The 15857-nt window shown below is 45.0% G+C and overlaps 2 protein-coding genes across 2 annotated transcripts in view; one reads left to right on the plus strand and one right to left on the minus strand.

Annotated features, from left to right (window-relative positions):
* The window catches only part of AP3M2 (adaptor related protein complex 3 subunit mu 2), a 23010-nt gene extending 21404 nt beyond the window's left edge, over positions 1-1606 (minus strand). Inside the window, exon 1 of the mRNA XM_042473198.1 lies at positions 1351-1606. The gene's annotated coding sequence lies outside the window, so the exon portion shown is untranslated. The remainder of the gene's footprint in view (positions 1-1350) is intronic.
* A 62-nt stretch (positions 1607-1668) lies between these two features.
* Positions 1669-15857, plus strand: part of KAT6A (lysine acetyltransferase 6A) — a 62144-nt gene continuing 47955 nt past the window's right edge. The window contains exons 1-2 of the mRNA XM_042473192.1: positions 1669-1795; positions 4379-5289. Of these exons, the coding sequence (XP_042329126.1) occupies positions 4687-5289 (603 nt within the window). The 5' untranslated portion in view covers positions 1669-1795; positions 4379-4686. The remainder of the gene's footprint in view (positions 1796-4378; positions 5290-15857) is intronic.

Raw genomic sequence — 15857 nt, forward strand, 5'->3', positions numbered from 1 at the left:
CCATCTCTCCCTCTGATTGAGGAGGATTACAACAAACAGCAATAACAATAAAATACAATATACAATTAAAATCAACATTTCTCCCAGTCATAAAAAGTAACAAACTAAAAGCAATAACAATATAAAACAAATATGAAACACTAATTAAAAAGAAAAAATTAGCTAAAATTACAGGTAATTAGAGGCGAGACATCTAATTATATATATATATATATATATATAGGAATTCTGTCCCCCAAATAAACTTTTCCTTAAGTTCCTAATAGAGTATTAATGCAGCAACTTAAGATTTCATTTGAGCATTTAGGGCTCTTTCCCTTTAGCTTTTTGCTGTTATCTTTCGGTATTGATTATATTGATTATATAGGTCTCTGTGGGAACGGGTTCAAACGGAGCGCTGGAAGTTTTGATTTAATTAATCAGGATTCAGTAGGAAATCAATGAGGCTGAACTCTTCTTCTTCTTATTATTACTGTTATGAATTGAGCTACAGGACAGAGGCCTCTTCCTATACTTTGGGGAATCTGTTCTGGGTGGGAAAACCTTCACACGCTTAAATCCCATTATTTTCCATGGCGCTACATTTGTTCGGCTCCAGAGGCCAGGGTTCGAATCTTGGCTCAGCAGCAGAAACCTATTGAGGGACCATGGGCAACTGATGTGTGTCATAATATCATAGAGGCAGCATGGAGTAGTGGTTTGAGTGTTGGGCTGAGAGACTCCAGAGGCCAGGGTTCGAATCTTGGCTCGGTTGTGGATAACCCATCGGCTACAGCAAAAACAACAACAACAACAACGAAAGCCCTCTGAACAAATCTTGCCAGGATAGTAGGTGAGACCTAAGATGGAAAGGAAGACACACAGCAGCAACAACAGTCAGGAGCATTTATTGCCTTCCTCCAGAGCAAAAACCCCATTGGAAATGAAGCCATTGCACACAATTACTTTCCATTCAACACAGAAGGGATGCAAAAAGTGCTAAAAGTCACAGGAATCATCGCAAAGAGTAAAAACACCCAAAAACATCAGAGGCTTCTTGCATTTTTATTGACTTCTTCCAAAAAGCTGCTTGGGTTGCAATGGCCATTCCTAGCCTGGGCCAACACGCATGCGCACTCATCCCCCCTCCCCTCATCATTACCGCCAAGGCTCTTACTTCGCGCATGCGCGCAGAGACATATACATATACCCCAGCCAGACCGTCCCTCACTATTACCACCAAGGCCCCCAATTCGCGCATGCGCGCAGGGACACACAGATATCCTGAGCCTCACCATTACCACCAAGATTTCGACTTCGCGCACGCGCAAAGAAACACACAACACATCCCTAAGCCAAGCCCTCCCTCACCATTACCACCAAGTTCGCGCATGCGGAGAGAGGCACACACTATACCCGGAGCCAAGCTCTCCCTCACTATTACCAAGGCCTCCAGTCCGCGCATGCGCAGAAAGACGCACAACCTATACCCGAGCCAAGCCTCACCATTACCACCGAGGCCCCCGAGTCGGCGCATGCGCAGAGAGCCACACACATCCCGAGCCAAGCCGCGGCTGTTCCCTGACTCGGCCTGCCCTCCCTCCTCTCCTCCTCCTCTCAGCTTCTCCCTATTGGTCCGCTGGCTCCCTCCTGAGGCCCCGCCCCCTCCCCCTCCCTCCGGGGCTGTTCCCGTGTCCGGCGCCGCCCCTCCCTCCGCGTCGCTCGGGGAGCCTCCAAGATGGCCGCCGTGTCAGTTTGGGTCTCGGCCGCCATCGTCGGGCCTCTGCCTCCTGGGCTCCGCCTCGTCTAGGCTCCGGTGAGTGCAGGCCGCGGAGGACGGGCGCGGGCGGAGGGAGGGAAGGGGGACGGGGCGGCGGGGCGGCGGGCTTCCCCTGCGCCAGGCCCGGGCCGCCTCCTCCTCCTCCTCCTCCTGGCGGCAGGTGCAGGCCTCTCCGCCAGAGACGCCGCGGCCTAAGCAGCAGCCCAGGCCCAGGAGGAGGAGCGGCGGCGGCGGCGGCGGCGGCCTGGGTCCCTCCTCCGGCCTCGGGCCCCTGCTAGGCCTCTCTCCCTCCGCACCCGCCTCGGCCTCAGAGGCTGCCTTTTCGGCCCCGAAAGGGCAAAGACGGCGGCGGAGGGAGAAGGGAGCGAGCGAGCGAGGGAGGGAGGCCCGAGTTGTTGTGGCGCCGCCGCTGCTTTCCCTCCTTACATAACCCTCCTTCCTCCTTGGCTCCCTCTGGGGACTTAGGCCGCCGGTCTCTAGGATTGGCAAAGGACGCTCTCTCTCCCTCCTCTTCCTTCCTTCCTTCCTTCTCTCCTCCAGACTCCTTTATTTTCCATCTACATCTGGAGCCTCTCTTGGTGGCTGTTCCCAACACTCCCCCCAAAGGACTCTGCCCCAAGGAGGCCCTGAAGCCCACTCAGCCCCCGATGGGCCATGAGCCCCTCTCTCTCCTCCTTAGAAACCCACCCCTGGGCCGTGCAAGGCACACAGCCGCGGCTGGAGTTTGAAGATTGAGCCCGTTGTGAGGGGAGGAGGGTCTCTTAAAACTTTTCCTCTCCGGGAGACTTCGAAGACCTAGCCCCGTTCGTCTCTGGAAGCGGATCACAGAGAGAGAGAGAGAGAGAGACCTTGTGTATGCTATGAGGCTGAGTGGGAGAAAGAAGTCGGCAGCAGCAGCAGCAGCACTTTCCCTAGACCTTAAGTCTGCTTGAATTGAACTTTCTTGGAGACACTGATAGATTTCCTCTCCATTTGGCTCAATTTGGGGCTTTCTGTGGCGGTCGGATTCAAAGCTATGGCCTCTTATTCTGTAGAATCGGTTCATAGAGAGATCTTGCAGCACCTTTGAGACTACTCACTGAAAGAAAGAAGTTGGCAGCAGGAACCTTCCTAGACCAAAGTCTATGTCCTGAGATGCTTTTGGGAACAGACTGAAGCCTAGGAAGCCCATGCTGCCAACCTCTTTCTCTCACTGAGTCTCTCAGTAAGTCCCTTTCAGACACTGATTCCTCTCCTTGGGCTCAGTTTGGAGGCCACTTCTGCTCCCTGGCAGTGAAAGGCTTCAGTCAGGAGCAAAGGATATTGTGCTTAGACCTCAAATAGACCCGTCCTGGGTAATTTAGGGTGAAAAATAAAAACATGATACAGGCCGGATCCACACTGCAGAAATAACCTGGATCAGCACCGCTTTGACTGCCGTGGCTCCATGCTGTGGGGGCCTGGGATTTGTAGTTTCATGAGGCAATTAGCCTTCCATGTCAGAGAGTTCTGTTGCCCCAATGAATTACAAATCCTAGAATGCCATAGCATTCAACCATGGCATTCAAAGTGGGGTCAGACCGGATTCTTTCTGCTGCGCAGATGGAACCCTAGCTGCCCTTAACCTCCCCTGTTTTATCTAATTCAAAGACATAGCTGTGTTCATCTGGAAAACCAGCAAACAAATGGATCTTGGAGCACCTTTGGGACTAACTGAAAGTTAGTACCAACTTCTTTCGGTCCAGTTTTCATTTAGTCTCAAGGGTGCCACAAGATCCCCTTTCGTTCCAATTTTATATACTTTGTAAAAATGTTAATAGTGGTAGATATGTCCATTTGTTTTTTGTATACCTGTTTACAAGTCGTTTACAAGCGAAGAACTGGCATTTAAGTGACTTTTTCTCCTTTGCAAGTTGCTAGCACCTTCTCTTGATGGATGGCACCTTGCTGCCACAAGGTCAGAGTTGTTGGAGAACAGGCCTATTTCTAATGCCATTTCTTTAATCGCCTTTCATTTTAGCCGCGGCCAAATGTTCTTGGAAGGACCCTTCGGGTTTCTGGCCCGGCTATTGTGGATAAAAATGGCCTTTGGTCTGATCCAGCTCCAGGGCTTTTAAAATCATTGCTGTAATATATATAGTGCAGATACAATGCCAGTGTTGCTGTGATGGATTAGAACAGTGATAGTCAAAGCGACAATCCATGGACCAGTGCTAGTCGTGTGAGCATTAGCTGATGCTCCTGGGTGAGTTTCCAAGAAAGGAAGCTATGGCCTGTTACAGACTGCCAAAATAAAGCTGCTTCGGGTCTCTTTGGAGGTATGCCATTGAAATGATGCCTGGGTCCTAAGAGACTGGAGGTCGCGCCAAAGCCACACTCTATTCCTAAGCACTCAAGTGCAGCTTTGGTGCAGCTTCCAGATTCTTAGGACGCATGCATCATTTAAACAGCATACCTCCAAAGAGACCCCAAGCAGCTTTATTTTGGCAGTCTGTAACAGGCCTATGTCTAACAAATATGGTGCCAGCCCCTGCCATCTCCCCACATCTGATAGTTTAAGTAGCACTGGTCTAGAGAAACCTTGTAGTATTGTGAGGTTTGTTAAAAAGTGACATAACTGTGTTTTTTCTCTTATTGCAGGTGTGTTTTTGCTTGTGCGTCCGGTTCAAACATCAAGGCCTGGAGTGAGCTGGACTGAACTCTTTCCAATTCTGTGCGCTAGCTGTTTGGAGGATTCATTGGAAAACATGAACCAGGTTACATGGTTTTTTAAACTGAAAGTGGGAAGCACTCATGTTTGAAGAAGGAAGAGCAGTTTGGGGCAAAGAAGGTGGTATGCTATGGTTAACTGGTCCCCATTCTCTGACCATCTGTTTCCCTGCTGCGTGAAACTCCTTCAACACAGGGATAAGGGATAACGACTCTATGGATATACAGAATTGTTCACCATGGTAAAACTCGCGAACCCGCTGTACACAGAGTGGATTTTGGAGGCGATTAAAAAGGTCAAGAAGCAGAAGCAGCGCCCTTCGGAAGAGAGGATATGCAACGCCGTGTCTTCGTCCCACGGTTTGGACCGCAAAACTGTTCTGGAACAGTTGGAACTGAGTGTTAAGGATGGAACCATTTTAAAAGTTTCCAATAAAGGACTGAATTCCTATAAGGATCCCGATAACCCTGGGCGAATAGCACTTCCCAAGCCACGAAATCATGGAAAGTTGGATGGCAAACCCAACGTGGACTGGAACAAACTGATTAAACGGGCAGTCGAGGGCTTGTCGGAGTCCAGTGGTTCGTCACTGAAGAACATTGAGCGCTTCTTGAAAGGGCAGAAGGATGTGTCGGCGTTGTTTGCAAACAGTGCTCCTTCTGCCTTCCACCAGCAATTGCGTCTGGCTGTCAAGCGTGCTGTTGGCCACGGCCGGCTCCTTAAAGATGGACCTCTCTACCAACTTAATACGAAAGCAGCCGCAAACGCAGAGGGGAAAGAGAGCTGTGAGTCTCTTTCTTGTCTGCCTCCCGTATCACTCCTTCCACATGAAAAGGATAAGGTAAGAAATGCTTAGCTTCTGCTGCTGGTGGTGTCAAAAGATGGGTCGAGGGCTCAAGATTACTTGCTTCATGGGAGAGTACTTTTGACATTGTAAACTGTGAAATGAGAGTTTCCCAGTTCGGATTTCAGCTCAGCCCTGAACTCCCAAGAGGTTTTTGACAAGGCTCTCCGTTTGCAGTATGGGAATAACAATACTTTTACAGGTCTGTTGAAGGATAGGGTTTTAAAAATCTCTCTTGAGATGCTGGTAATATTGCTAAATAGTGCAGTTAAAAGGAGTGTGAACATACCTTGTATGTTTTTGTGGTAAATGGGGTGTTAGTTCCACTTGTTGGTGGTTTGTACCCTGTTAGAATAGTAAACACAAAATCCCCTGTGAAAGAATAAGAGTAGATGTAGAACGGTGCAGAGGAATTCTTATTTTAAAGCTTTACATGTTAAATAAAAAGACTGGTAGATTTTACTAACTTGTTACCAACTTGTTACTAAGTTGTGGGAAATCCACAGGACAGATGTAATGCATTTGTAACTGTTACTTCTTTCACTGAATTTGCAGCCATCATCTGGCCCTGCTCTTCAAAATGGAGGGCTCTCCCTTCCTCCCAGGATTTCCATGTTTTGCAGAATAAAACATTTTCACTTTCCTTTTCCTAGCTACTCACTTGCATCCTGTGTGAGAAAAATAAGTTCTGGCTGTTACTAGAAGTTTGCTGGAGTAAGAGATCAGAGATCTATCTGGACTGTTTGAATGAAACTGCCTTTGTACTTTACTTTTCTGTCAATACTGGAGAGCAGGGAAGAGTCATAAATTCATGGTTTTACTTTCTAAGTAGATGGCGATGAGCAAAAGAGTGTACAGTAAGTTCTTCATACTTCCAGGCAGTCTTAAAACACCACCACTGCATGGCAATAGGAAGAAAATACAGAGTGTAATGTAGTAGTAACACCAGGAAGTTTAACTGCTGGCATTCACAGCAGCCTTGAGATACTTAAGGAACCATAAACGTAATTCCGGTAGATTGTTTATGATAGTGTGTAAAAAGACTAGGCGGAAAGTGAAGTAATATCCAGCGAAGAGCTTGAAAACCAGCTTGTAAGATGTAAGAGCTTGAAAACCAGCTTGTAAGATAACAAGTAGCTGGCTCTTGGCCTCAGCTCACCTACTATTGAGTAAGAATAACATCGGCCTGTCTACTTGACAGTGGTAATGTGAACGTTAATAGCTCTGATAGACATTGGTATAACTTGCTATTGAAAACTTAGTAAAGGGCTTAGACAGAGGGGGGTTGTGTGAATCCTTTACACAATTTGAAACACAGTCATTCTGCACTTGTTCTGCTGATTTTCATGATCTCTTCGTGAGTTATTTCCAAAGGCACAAATGCCATTGGCTTGATTTCTACAAGTATCATAGCACCATTGACTTTTGAATGGTAGTTTTCAGTGTTTTACTGCCCTCCTTGGTCTTGGTAGATGTTATGTGAGAGATGTAGGAATGTGGAAATAGCTGTGCTGGACCAGCTCAAAGGCCTCTCTGGTCCAGCATTCCTTTCACCCAGCGGCCAGACGGATGCCTCTGAGATGTTTGCAACAGCACCCTCCCATTCATCTTCCCCAGCAACTGGTGTTCAGAAGTCCATTGCCTCTGACAAGAGAGAAAACGTATAGCCATGGGATTAGTAGCCATTGATGGCTTTATTCTTCAAGAAAGTGGATTGTGTTCATTCTCACAGCAGCAGTTGTCTAGATGCGGATTGGTTTTGTATCAAATAAATACGGTTGTGCAGCTGTGCTTTAATCTTGATTCTTGGGATTCTTTACTAGGAAAGGTCTAGCATGTGTTTTTAAAGCAGGATAGCACTGGTTAGTTTCAGAGCAAATAGATAACTGCCAGGGATACTAGTTGTGGTCTTGACTGACCATTCTGTGCAGTTTCCCTTGGCAAGAGAAGATTCTTCCTGGCCATTTTTTCCCATTGGTGACTGATTGTCCTGTGTCTTACCTGTGCTCTGCTTTTCTTCCAAGGAGCATTGGGTGGTAGATTTTGACAATGTTGTGAAGTAGATAATACTGAGAAATACTCACTGACTTGCAGTTATTAGCATGAGCCAAGGCTGGAGCGCATTTAGAATCCTGCCCTTCTGTCTAACACTCCAGTTTTACTTGACTCTTCTCTGCTGGCTCCTCCATCCTCTGTGGCAATCGTCCCCAAAGGTTCTTGAGATAGGATGGGACAGGCAATCTAGTACCTTCAAGATATTTTGCCAACCCATTGGCTATGTATGGCGAGTTGCGAATTGAGGGCATGGTTGCCTAAGCCATTGTAATATTTCCTATAGGAAACCTTAGCTTTCAGGGAGTGAGTGGGAGGTGGAGAGGGCATCCCAGGGAGACTGGCATCAGGCATTCTCTGCCAAGACCTATTTTGGTTGAGGATTATATACCCCTCCTTCAGACACTAGTGTCTTTGCTGCCTCTTCATTAGTTTCTGTAACTGCTTGTTTTTGATGTTCACAACACGGCTCAGTTGTGTATATTTGGCTTTGTGTTTCCTGTGGCAGAAGCATGATCTGGGAAGTAATACACAATTACAATTATATGTGCATTGACCCTGATTATTGAGAGCACCAGTAAAAATGGCAAAACGAGTTGAATGGCTTGTTTTGAGATGTATATGGGCCCTTGATAGCCAATGGGGTTTGGTTCCAAGACCCGCTGTGCGTGCCAAAATCTGTGGATGTTCAAGTCCCATTAAACACAAAGGCATAGCAAAATGGGCTTTCTTATATAAAATGGCAAAATTACAGTTTGTGTTTTGAAATTTAATGTTTTCAAACCATGGATGGTGTAATCCATGGATAAAGAAGCCACAGACATGGCGTACCGACTGTATATCTATCCACCAGTTGGGATTCTACTCCTTCTGGCTATAGAGGGTCTCCATTGGACTCTGACATAACTCCCCACTTCCTCAGTGCATGAATCCCCGTTGTATACTCCAGGGAGCAATACAGGGGTACTTCCAGTTGAATTAAAGCTTGGGCTCAGAGTGATATGTCCAGCAGGGTAAACTGGCTGATGCGGCAGAGAGATATCAGAGGAGTGAGGTGAATTCATTGAGACCCCTCCATATCTTATTCTCACATGGAACCCAGTTGCAATCCAAAGCCATCTTACTGGAAAGTAACTTCTCCTGCCTTTAATGAGTTATGTCTGAGTAAACATGGTTAAATTTGGGCTCTGAGGTGAGTGTTGTTCCTAGGTTCTGTGTGGAATATTTACATAACTGCTGTTACATGTTTGACTTCTGAAGAAACAAAGAAATACTCAGCAAACATTATTCTGTTTCTTGAGCCTTAAAGCACTTGGCAAAGTTTTTATACGACTGTTAGCCCTCTCTTTGGTCTAAACCAGCCTTGTAAGTGTGTCAATCAGGGTTACTGGCCTGGAAATGTTTTGCAAGTTTGAGGAGTAGGCTTTCATCCGCGGCTGGTGTTGAATCCAAACAGGCGTGGAAGGAGGAGCAGAAGTGGTTTGTGAGCCTGCTTACTCACCTGTGTGGAATTCCTTCTGGTCTCTGGCAGAGATGGGAAATATGTTGTTAGGCTACAGCTCCCAACATCTGTGTCCATCAGCCATGATAACTGAGAGTTAGGAGACTTGGAGTCTAATGGAATATTAGAGATTCCCTGTCCCTGGCTGTTTCTGTGATGATCAAATAGATATCTGAGTTCAAAATATTTATTTATTTATTTATTTATTTGTATCCCGAAAGACTCACGGACAGTGTTGATGCTCATTCATTGCACTTTTTCAGCAAGATAATGCCACTGGTTAAAGCAAACTGTACCTCTAAAACTTCCTTTGTATGCATTCCACTGCTTGTTCCCCAACATTCATAGTGAAACGTTAAACTCATGGCACCACTTGCTTACATGATCTTGCTCAGTTTTGCTTCTATATGCTTCCTGTGGTGTTTAGGTGCTGCTTAAAAGCCCTGACTGCTGGAAGGCGATAAATGCATCTTGAAGTCTAGGATAGGTTAATGAAAGTATGCTGCTTCACATACAGGCCCCCCAACACAACATGGTTGGACTTCTTAAAGTTTAAACCCTTAAGAAAAGATGGACTAAACAATTCAGTCCCAGTCGGTCTTCATGAATTCTATCTTCTGAGCTGGAGAACTCTTTGGGTGGCTATTCAGATGTTATATTTCAAGTGATTGGTCTGTAGTGCAGGTATGTTGTAAATCAGTGCTTCTCAAAGTAGTGAGCCACAGACTGGCAGCGGTCTGCAAGCCTTGGCTGCTGGTCTGCAGTGAGTTCCTAGAAAACAGTGTGGAAACAATACTAGGGCATTGATTTCAGTCCCTAGCGCATGGGGAAAATACTCCACTCTTCTACATCACGTTGTTTGAGAAGGGCTGTTGTGAAGCATTGTTATAAATCACTTAGCACTCTAATGTTATAGTTAGCTCCTAGTTAAACAGATACAGTAGGAATAACATCTGAGGCATTCCATGGTTGTTCTGGACATTTCAGATACAAAATGGAGTTATACAAGTGTTTCTTTAATACAAGCTTGGTATGAGTGGCCTTCTCTGAGACTTACTTGTTTTCATTCCCAGTTTTCAAGATTCAAACCATTCTTACTTTTATCTTTATCTAACCCAGAAGTGGGAATGTGCTGTTGTTGCGTGCCTTGAAGTGGCTTTTAACTTATGGCAACTTTGAGACAAATCTGTCATGTGGTTTTCTTGGTAAGACTTGTTCAGAGGGAATTTGCCTTCGCCTTCCTTTGAGGATGAGAGAGTGTGACCTGCCCAAGGGCACCCAGGGGGTTCTGTGGCTGAGCAGGGAGTTGAACCCTTGTCTCCAGAGTCACAGTCCTGTGCTCAAACCATTATGCCATGCTCTCCAGTGGATTGCGACTCTGGCAAGGATAGCCAATGGTAAGGAATGCTGGCAGTTGCAGTCCAACAGCAGCTTGATTCCCACCTCAATGTAACAACACTGTTAACATACTTAGTCACTGTTGGAGATGTATGTGTGTGTGTATGTGCCTTCAAGTTGCTTAATGACTTGTGGTGACCCCATGAATTTCAGAGGATTACTCAAAGGTGGTTGTGCCAGTTTTTCCTCTGAAATATTGCTGACAGTACCTGGTCTTGGCTGGTGGTCTCCCATAGAAGTATTAACCCGAGCTGAACCTGCTTAGTTGCCAAAATCAGCCAGGATCTGGTACTTTAGGGGTATTTAATGTTGGCCCTGAAGTGTTGCATATATTTAATTATAATTGTAGGGAGCCAGTTTTGCACAATTACAAGTAAACGTCTCATGGAGCAGATTAATAGGAACATACTGTACGTTCTAGGAATATTAAATCAAAACATGTCATTGATTTGGGGTGTGGTTTGTGTTGGAAGTATAGCAAAGAATTTGAAAGCTTTTTGTGCAGACCTGGAGTGTCCGTCTGTGTCTTACTCATGTAGTTAATAGCTCTTGGTTGTTGATAAGGGAAAATGGGATTCTCTGGGATCTCCCACAGAATTATTCAAACAAAGCTACTCAGGTAGATGGAAATAATTTTTAAACCATGATATCCCATCTTGTTAGGCAGCAGATAACTTTCCAGTGTGATAATATTAGAAGTTATGATACTTGGGAAGACTTGGAAGGATGAATATTTTCTTGTTTCAAACAAACTTGTAGTTCAGAGACTCATAGGGATTAGTCTGTTGACTAGCCTTTCTCAACCTGGGCCTTATCATCTCTGCCTACTGACCATGTTGGCTGGGAGGTTATAGTCCAGGAGAGAGACCCAGCGGGGAGAAAGCTCATGGTTTGGAGAAACTGTGTAAGCCTGGCTTTTGTTTCCCATAGTAAGGGATTTTCTTCTAATTAGAAACCTTAAAACAAGTGCCATCTAGAGTCTAGACCAGTGGTTCCCAAACTTTGGTCCTCCATAGGTTTTGGACTTCATATCCCAGAGTTCCTGTCTGTCGGCCAAGCTCTGCGTATATTTTTGGTAAATGAAATGGCTTCTGGGTTCACCAAGAACTGCTAGAAGTAGGCTTGGCGTGGTCTTAATTTTCACAGATCGAAGAGGAGCTATCCAGAGTCTGAAAATGCATTGCCCATTGAGGTGCTGCAGGAACCACTCCCAGAGGATAATGGTTCTTGAAGCGGGCCTCTCTTCTTGCTGCCATGTGGCATAATGTAGTGCACAGCTTGCGTAGAACTGCAGCCTTGCAGCACCTTTCAGGTCTTTTGAAACACATCCATCAGCCCTCCTTTAAGCTGAGAGGTGCTCCTTTCAGGCCTCCAGTGTGTCCCTGGACAATTGCAGATCAGAAGTCAATGGATTCACCGTGTCGCCGGTCATGTCACATCAGCCTTGGTATCACTAGCAGCTTGTTTTGTTTCATATTGTGTTTGCTGTCCTTCGGTCCTCTTCTTGTTCTTAGGAAAAAAGAGTTGGGTATTTATAAGTGGCATGCTGGGTTGATTTTTGGCCTACCTGTAGCCATTATCTCCTTTCAGCTGGAAACTGAGCAGCTCTTTCCCTCCAGGAATCTGAAGTTAGAGGAAGGAAGAGGAAACAAGAGTACAAAAAATAGCAACCATTTTTCTGTTTGCCTCTTGCATAAGATGCTGGTCTCTTCTTCCTTTCCCTGCAGTGCTCTAGGGAGGGACAAAATACAGGATTATAGTGAAGGTCTGTGCATGCAACCAGTGACTCCTCCTTGTCTTTTCTGGTGCATGGGATCTGGACAAAACTCTGAGGGCAGAGATGTATGTAGAGAGAAACCTTTTGGCTCTGCTTTATGACAAGCAAGAAAGACAGAAGCAGATGCAGTGTGCCAAGGAACAACCAGACTCAATTTTGTAGAGTGCTTTTTCAATGGCTAGGAGGTGGTTAGAAGGAGAATATCAAAGCCTGTATATCAGGGTTGGCAAAGATGTTTGCAATTAGGATATGGAACAAATAAATAGGGAACAAATTACTTCTTGATCTTTGTAGCATTGTTCTTTATCAATTGGTAAGATTTCTTCAACATAACACTTGGTTTTGGCTTTGTTATCTGTAAACCAAAAGCAATGCTTTAATTTGGTAAGGAGTCCTCTCTTAATTTGAGTACATGAGGAAGTGTTTACAGTTGTTTTGCAAAGTTTACTGTTTTATCAAGTGCAACAGTATGGTCTTGCTTCTTGATAAGTACAGACAGTTAAAGACGGCAAACTCATCCGACACGAGGGAAATCTTGATCACATTTGTTTGTTGGAACAGTTAATAGGCAGAATAGTAGCAAAGTGATGAACTGATGACTTAAATAAAGATTTAGCCCACTAACTTAACTGAGTGTTCTTCTTTTAAATTATTGCATATTCTGTATAAGCATGTCTGCCAATTGTGTGTTATAATAACTAAACCATAGGATGGCTATAAAGTATATAATGAAGCAGAGCCTCTGTGTTTTTCATAGGTACTGTATAGTCCAGAACTTCAAGTCTTGCAGCCTACAAACTTTCTTTCATTACTTTCTTTCTTTGATGTGTAAAAGAGCAAAGCAGAGAACTGAGAGATGAAGAGGTCTTTCTCAGCTTTGTTGACACATTTAGGGATGCTAAGCAAAACTGGTTTCTTCTGGCCCTAAAAATGCCAGAACCAAGGACTGGTAAATAACTGGCTGGATCAGGGTTGCTTCATGAGATGGAATTTGTTTTACATTTTGTAATAAACAACAGCATATGGCTGTGTTGAATTTATAATACTTGAACTCAACATTAGTTGGCAGGGGGCAGTAAATGGCTGCTGCTGAACCGTGATAGAAGTGGTAAGGAGAAGAGATCTGCGCCCTTACTGTTGGGCCCTATGGGGGTCAGCTGAAGCAGCACTGTGAAGGGGTGCTGCAGGTCTAGGGCCAGAAATAGTGTTCCCATGTTGTGTATATAGGGCAGTGGTGTCACTGGGTGTGTGGACCACACCAGATGACACCTCATAGGAGAGGTGACACCTTAGTGGAGTCCTCCCACTGCAGCAGAGGGATGAGCGCACCCCTTGGGGCTTCAACGCAGCCCTGGCTTATGCCCTGGGAGGTGACAGCAAGGTGGGCAAGGGCATGAGTGCATCCCTCGTGGCTTATTTGCCACCTGGCTCCCTCCCCAGGGAGGGGGCACAGGCAACTGGAAGGGGCAAGCATGCCCCTCGTGGCTTTGTCACTGGTCAGGCTCTCCCCACCTACACTGGATATCACCAAGCCTGATGGTGTAAGGTATTGCTTTCTGTTCATCAGAAGAGCAGCTGCATGACGGTGGGCATGCCACCCTCTGATTCAGTTGCCTCCAGCAGAATCACACCAGCAAAGGGAGCCTTTCCCTCTCAGACGCTGCTCAGTTTTACTTCTGGCTGCTATCTAGTTTGTTGTAACATATAAATATGGGCTTTATATCAGTTGCCTTTGTTTTAAGGGTTTGGGCCAGTTTTGTTCATCTTCACATCTTCACATTTCATTTCCAGCTAGTTTCCATTATTTAAAAGTACAGTGGGCTCTTGATATCCGTGGGCTTGCCATCCACAGATTTAACCATCTGTGGACGGTAAGCCCTGTTGAATTCAATGCATTGTGCCTGCCATTAAGTACAATGGGACTCAAGATCTCACTTTTTTTAGTGGTCCGGAATGGATGCCCCATGGATGTAAAGGGTGGAATGTACTGTATTCAAGATGTTTTTAAAAAACAAACAAACCCTGATTTTAAAATAAAGTTTAAAGTTTTTACAAGAAGTTCCTTGTTTTTCTTCGCCCTGAATAGTGCCTACTATCTTCTTTAGAATTCTTCTGTTTTGCTAATATATTTGGATAGGTCAGTTGGGGCTGCATTAACATAACTAGAGATTATCCCGCCAGAGGGGTCTTTGGTCGTAAAAGAGAGCATAATTCAGAGAATTTCTGTTTCTGCGTAATGAGTTCTTAATACCGCAGCAGTTCTTCTTGCCAAAAGGAGGATAGTTAATACTACTTAGCAAAGGGAGGAAGCAAACAAGCTATTTATAGCTGCATTTTATAATGCTGGGGGTTGCCTCTCCGATACAAGTGATGCAATAAGAAAGATCTTTTGAAACTTTACTCAGGACACAAGCAACAACTGTGTAAGCCTTATTCTGTTGGACTTGGTTATGAGCTGATATATATATAAGACTGTGCTTGCAAACCTTTTGAGCTTTCCTAGTTAAGGCACCACACACAGATATTGTTTTGTTCTTTTTTTAACCCCAGACAAAGCAGATCAAAGAAGGGCCTCCAAGTGGAAATGACAGTCCTTTTGGGGCACTGCATGGGCTATGCATCTTATTTATTAATCCATATACTTTTAAAGTTAGTGTCAAACAACTCTCTGAAAGCTAGTTTAATTGTAGAGTTCATTTTAACACAATGGTATTTGGTTCTCACAATTCATAATTGAGGTTTCTATGAGTTTTCTATGCCAAAGAGCAAACCAAATAGTAACAGCCAGAGATCTTTAAGTTTCCTCTGAGTTGACAGGGAATCTCTACCTTTACCTTTAGGGTTTTGTTAGAATCATAGAATCATAGAGTTGGAAGAGACCACAAGGGCCATCTAGTCCAACCCCATTCTGCCATGCAGGAAATCCAAATCAAAGCATTGACAGATGGCCATCCAGCCTCTGCTTAAAGACCTCCAAGGAAGGAGATTCCACTACACTCCGAGGAAGGAATGTGTTCCACTGTCGAACAGCCCTTACTCTCAGGAAGTTCCTCCTAATGTTGAGCTGGAATCTCTTTTCCTGCAGCTTGCATCCATTGTTCCTGGTCCTGTTCTCTGGAGCAGCAGAAAACAAGCTTGCTCCCTCCTCAATATGACGTCTCTTCAAGTATTTAAACAGGGCTATCATATCACCTCTTAACCTTTTCTTCTCCAGGCTAAACATCCCCAATTCCCTAAGTCGTTCCTCATAGGACATGGTTTCCAGACCCATCACCATTTTAGTCACCCTCCTTTGGACACACTCCAGTTTCTCCGCATCCTTTTTAAATTGTGGTGCCCAGAACTGGACACAATATTCCAGGTGGGGCCTGACCAGAGCAGAATAGAGTGGCACTATGACTTCCCTTGATCTAGACACTATACTTCTATTGATGCAGCCTAAAATTGCATTGGCCTTTTTAGCTGCCGCATCGCACTGTTCACTCATGTTCAACTTGTGGTCTACTTAGACTCCCAGATCCCTTTCACATGTAGTTTCATTCAGCCAGGTGTCCCCCATCCTATATTTGTTGGAAGCAGTTGGATCAAGTGTTGGTTGGTTTAATGTTGTGAAGGTGCTCTACTGATGGACTAGCAAAGAGGGATTTACACAAGATGGAGCAATAAGCTGACATGATTCTGATTTTTTTGGTGGTAGCAGAGAGGTTAGGGTCAGTGTCCAACTTGACAGGTTAAGGTACATGCCAACAGCATGGTAACCGTTGCTTTGCATTTTTCCTCCTCCTGCTTTTTCCTCTGAATGTAAGTAATATTTTGGATTTTATTAATCATATTTGA

Source organism: Sceloporus undulatus, chromosome 6 (assembly GCF_019175285.1).
Source record: "Sceloporus undulatus isolate JIND9_A2432 ecotype Alabama chromosome 6, SceUnd_v1.1, whole genome shotgun sequence".
Classification (NCBI taxonomy): domain Eukaryota; kingdom Metazoa; phylum Chordata; class Lepidosauria; order Squamata; family Phrynosomatidae; genus Sceloporus; species Sceloporus undulatus.